Source organism: Belonocnema kinseyi, chromosome 9 (genome assembly GCF_010883055.1).
Source record: "Belonocnema kinseyi isolate 2016_QV_RU_SX_M_011 chromosome 9, B_treatae_v1, whole genome shotgun sequence".
Classification (NCBI taxonomy): domain Eukaryota; kingdom Metazoa; phylum Arthropoda; class Insecta; order Hymenoptera; family Cynipidae; genus Belonocnema; species Belonocnema kinseyi.
In genome coordinates this window covers 49,732,924-49,737,124 of record NC_046665.1, presented here as the reverse complement: position 1 = coordinate 49,737,124, position 4,201 = coordinate 49,732,924, and the positions used below count along the sequence as shown (strand labels likewise).

The following is a 4,201-nucleotide window of genomic DNA, read 5'->3' as shown; positions in this document are numbered from 1 at the left end:
TTTTACTTCCCTCTCCCCTTTTTAGCTTCTCTTCAAACCTCCATGCTCTCTTAATTTGTCTAGTAACCATATTTTCTCCTCCTAACTCTTCTTTTAACATATATCCTGGGCAACTCCAGCTAACCCCCATTACCCACCTGATGATTTCTCGATGAAAAAGTTGAATTTTCAATTAAGTAATTAAATAAAGGGTGTACGGTCGAAGCCTGTTAACTGACATTTTAGAAATTTCTCACGGCGAACGAAAATCGTTCCGCAGATCTATGCTTTAGATACCATAACGCGATTTTCCAAAATCCACTTAAAAAACACTAAAATGAATTTTGCCGTTGTAAAAAGATAAAATTTTCAACAAAAAATATAATAGGTGATATTTCAACCAAGAAAAGATTTTCATTTTAAAGAAAAAATCGTTCAATTAAATGAAAAAATATTAATTTACTACAAAAAGAGATGAATTTTCTAATAAAAAAGGCAAAATTTGAATAAAAGGGTCACCTTCAACGAAGAAAGATGTTTTATTCAACAAAGACAATACATTTAATCCAAAATGTGGCATTTTCAAGGAAAAAATACGATATTTCTGATAAAAATATAAATTTTCATACAAAAAATTACATTTGTCAACGAAAATATGAGTTTTTAACCGAGAAGATTAATTTTGCACAACAAAAAACAGGAATTTTTAACCAATTATTTGAATTTCCAACCACGGGGATTAATTTACTACCAAAAAAGACGAATCATCAACAAATCTATTATTTATCAAAAAGAGAATATTTAAATTTTCATTTAAATAAATAACTTTCAATACAATTTTTTTCTCTACAAAACAGTTGGTTTTTCTACAAAACTGTCAAATTTTATACCATAAAAGTGAAATTTTCTACAAAACATTTGAATTTTCAACCAATAACATTAATTTTCCACAAAAAACAAAATGTTTTGCCAATTAGTTGAATTTTCAACGTAGGAAGTTAATTTGCTACAATCAAACCATTACATCAATTTTCAGCGAAATAGTTGAGTGCTTAAACTAAAAAGAATAAATATTTTACCAAAAATGAAATATTCAAATTTTTAGTTAGAAAAATAATTTTGAACCAAATAGTTGAGTTTTGAAACTAATAAGATCAATTATTTACAGAACATGGATTATTTAAATGTTCATTAGAAAAAATAACATCCAACCAAATAGTTGAGTTTTTTAACTGAAAAGATCAATTAATTAACAAAAATGCAAAACTTTCATTTTCTAAAAAATAGTTGAATTTTTAAAGCAGAAGAAAATTCTACAAATAAGTTCAATTTTCAACAAAAAAGATCAATTTTCTCTAAAATCAAGAATATTCAACCAAACAAAATTAATTCTTAGAAAAGTAGTTCAACTTTGAATCAAAGAGTTGCATTCTCGGCCTAAAAATAATTAATAAAGAAATAGTAATATTTTATATTTTAACCATTACAGTTTACTTGTAAATTTAAACCAGTGGAATTAACCAACAAAAGCGAATTTTCAACTAAATGCTTGGATCATGAATCAAAGCAGATTAATTTTTAACAAAATACATGTATTTTCAACTAAAAGGATCAATTTTTAACCCTTAAATGTTAATTTTTAAAACAGCGTAATACTACTTTCAACGTAAAAAGATGAATTCTTATGCTGAAATTAAAAGGGAATTTTTCTAACCAAAAAGAGTGAACTTCAAATTTGAATTTTGGAAAAATGAGAAAAGAGGCAAAATCCGCGAATAATAGAAATTTTGATCATATGTAGGATAAAGAATAATATTTTAAATAACCATTAAAATTAAATTTTAATACTTTTTAAATATTATCAGAGAAAATTGAAAATTTTACTAAAAAATTAATAGCTGACAAATAGCTGTGTAAAAAGATTATTTATCTTCAATAAAAATTAAAAACTTGTTTTTAGTGATTCGCAATTATATAAAAATCTTATTTCAGAAATTGATTTTTACCTCCCATCCCCTCATTCAAAAGAATTTACGTAATTTATGCATGAACTAACGTATATTGTTCAATAACTCAAATTAAACATAAGCTCTTCGTGCAAAGAATGACTATTCATTACGATTTCAATTTTTTTGTAATGATAAGAAAATTTTACAGTAGTTTTCGTATAAATAAATCTGTCCGAGATAGCATATTAATAAGTGCCTTTTTATTAATGAAACAGGTCGAACTTCTGTATCCAAAGTCTGGTTATGTTGAAATTGACCCAGATGATCTGTGGACTACTATATGCAAAGTATGCAAATATTGTATACAAGGTGATTCATAGTACTATGCATTTTGTTTACTTAGTAAGAAATTATTCATTAATATTAAGAAATGTGTCGTCGGGTTAATTAAAGAATGTAAATATTTGTATAGAAGTGGAGATTCTTTTTCACATGAAGTTTAATAAAAACTGAATTAAATTGAAATTAAACAAATTAAATTAAAGATTTAAATATAAGCACTTTTTATTTTATAAATAAAATGTGGCCGCAGCACAGTGGGGGAAAAATGACTTTTGTGGTTCAAAATAACGTACAGTCCACAAAGATTAACCGATTTGGACAAAAAAATTGGAAAAAAAGCTGATAAGATTTCTAAGAGAGTTGTCGAGTCTGATTTTTAAATAAGAGTTTCAATTTTTTTTATAAATGAACAAATATGACGAAAAAAATGGCCATTTTTTCTATTTGACGTTCCCAGTGATCGTCAATAACAGGAAAATGGTTTAAAGCGCCAAGTGGCACAGAGTAACATTAGTTAAAGGTGTTCTAATATTAGACAATTAACAAAAGCAAATTTTATAAGCAAATTATTTGTTCAAAAAAATGTTTTCTAAGATTTTCTATAATTATACATTTTTTCAAGTTATATTGCAAGGAATTTGAATGGAAACAATATTATATTTTTAAAAATTTCTCTTAAGATTATAATTGTTTATATTATAAACTTTAATGAACAAATGCAGTAATCAGGCATTGGTCTACAAAAAAATTAGTTTTTTTTTCTATGTAAACTTTTTTAATTAGGAAGTTCATGATAACTTAAGCAAAATTTATAAATTTTTATACATTTTATGATTTTTTAAACAAATTTAATAAAAAAAGTCAGCAACATTCATGATGAGTTGATAAATTTTATGAGTTTTTAAAACAAATTTAACAAAAAAATGCATTATTCGGGCATCTATGGACGGAAAAATTCATTTTTTTCGATGTCAGTCTTTTTAATTGGGAACTTCATGATGATTTCAGAAAAATGTATTATTCAGCAAAATTATTATCGTACGGCTTAATAAAAACACGGACATTGAGAAAGACGATTATTTCCATAGAGAAATGACCATATAATGCATTGTTTCTTGAATTTGTCTAAAGAAATCATCAAATTTACCAACTATTTTCTAATGTTGCAGCAATTATTACTAATGTTCCAATTAAAAAGATTGATATCAAAAATAAATTCCTATCGACAGATGCCCGAATAATGCATTTGTTTATTAATTTTTTTTTTAACATAAAGTTTATCAACAAATTATAAATTTGGCTGAAATCATCATAAAGTTCCCAATTAAAAAGACTGAAATCGAAAAAAAAGAATTTTTCCGTTCACAGATGTCCAAATAATGCATTTTCTTGTTAAATTTGTTTTAAAAAATCAGAAAATTTATCAACTCATCGTGAATGTTGGGGAATTTATTATGAAGATCCCAATTCAAAGTCGAACATAAAAAAAAACGAATTTTTCTGCCGACAATTGCCCGAATAATGTATTTGTTTTTGTTACATTTGTTTTAAAAAAATCATAAAATTGATCAAAAAATTATGAATTTTGCTAAACTCATTATGAAGTTTCTGATTTAAAAAGTTGACATAGAAAAAAATGAATTTTTTGTCGAAAAATGTCTGATTAATGCATTTGTTTATTAAATTTGTTTTAAAAAATTAGAAAATTGATCAGAAAATTATGAATTTTGCTGAAATTGTCATGAAGTTCTCAACTGAAAAGACTGGCATTGAATCTTAAGAGAAATTAAAAATATATATATTGTTTTCATTTAAATTTATTGCAATATAACTCTTACAAGGAAACTATCCCAGGTGTCCCTCACCGATTTTGATGAAACTGCAATATGTTGTAGTACATCGAAAAATAAGAGACACGTATTTTTTTTATC

At 25.3% G+C, this 4,201-nt stretch overlaps 1 protein-coding gene across 3 annotated transcripts in view; it reads left to right on the top strand.

Moving 5' to 3' along the window:
- LOC117179950 (putative glycerol kinase 5) overlaps positions 1 to 4,201 on the top strand; it is a 27,671-nt gene that overhangs the window by 4,951 nt on the left and 18,519 nt on the right. For all 3 annotated transcript variants that reach the window (XM_033372185.1, XM_033372187.1, XM_033372186.1), the window contains exon 3: positions 2,204 to 2,297. In XM_033372185.1, the coding sequence (XP_033228076.1) occupies positions 2,204 to 2,297 (94 nt within the window). The remainder of the gene's footprint in view (positions 1 to 2,203; positions 2,298 to 4,201) is intronic.